General features: G+C 42.5%; 1 protein-coding gene across 1 annotated transcript in view; it reads left to right on the forward strand.

The window, feature by feature from the left end:
- LOC119594234 (integrin alpha-PS2-like) overlaps nucleotides 1–1,068 on the forward strand; it is a 126,991-nt gene that overhangs the window by 121,647 nt on the left and 4,276 nt on the right. Inside the window, exons 19-20 of the mRNA XM_037943304.1 lie at nucleotides 2–61; nucleotides 380–499. Coding sequence (XP_037799232.1) covers nucleotides 2–61; nucleotides 380–499 — 180 coding nt within the window. The remainder of the gene's footprint in view (nucleotide 1; nucleotides 62–379; nucleotides 500–1,068) is intronic.

Below are 1,068 nucleotides of genomic sequence, written 5' to 3' on the forward strand. Positions count from 1 at the left end.
GGACGACGAACACACCCGACACACCCGCCAGGCCGAGCCCGCCCTCGACTGGGACAAAGAGGTGAGTGGGCGGCTGAGGCACTTGGCTGCTGAGGAACCTTTGCGCCGCCTATAGTGCTGCAGACGGGAAGCGCACTGCCTGTGTCATATATGTAGTTTATTTTCTAGTTAAAGTAGCATTTTGCTCACTGAAAAGGTATTTTGTAATTGTAAAATGTGTATATTTCACTAGTTTGTTAAATTTGAAAACAGATGACAATGATAATGATCGCAATCATCGTGATGGTGAGGGCAGTGCAAAGCCAGATCGGCGCTAGAACCTAAAAACCAGTAAGATGACGCGGCTGTTATCTAGTACTCTTTCTTTCCCTGCCAATAGATCAATACGTGCGGCCCCACCGAATGCACCAAGATCCACTGCACCGTCGGGCCGTTGGTGGATGGCGATATCCACTACATCTACGTGCGATCCAGGCTTGTGCTGGATACCCTCATCGAGGTAAACTTTAGGAGGTTTTCATCAATATGCATTTCCTCAGAGAACTTTTTACGGATCAGAAGTCAATCCTAGATGCTTATCTTCCATTCTCTCCTCTCCTTTTGGATGTATGTGAGATTAATTAAATTCATTTCAGAAGTTTGTTTCGGAAATGCTTTTCTTCCTCAAAGACAGCCATAAAGAATCGGAGTTTCTTTTTTTCTTTTTTCGCTTTATGAATTGACTCATCATTATTTTTCTCCCTTATCTTCCCTTATCTGTTTTGATTGTTTCTCTGATGTGAATTATGATCTTTTAAGCAATGAGAACGTCAATCAGCGCCAGGAATTCACGTGCTGTTTGTAAAGTTGATTTAAGTGAAAATAAACAGTAATGAGGAAGTGGGGCCAGCGAATAATAGTGCAGGAGAGTCCTCTACTGTTATCACTGAATGCAGGTATCGATGAATCAGGAACTCATTTGCATATTGAACTCTTCAGTTTCGGTATATAGTGGGAAGGAAAGAAGCAGAAAGACTTACTCATAAACTTACTTATAAAGCCGGATAGACACTTGGAAAGACAAATGGG

Source organism: Penaeus monodon, chromosome 33 (genome assembly GCF_015228065.2).
Source record: "Penaeus monodon isolate SGIC_2016 chromosome 33, NSTDA_Pmon_1, whole genome shotgun sequence".
Lineage (NCBI taxonomy): Eukaryota > Metazoa > Arthropoda > Malacostraca > Decapoda > Penaeidae > Penaeus > Penaeus monodon.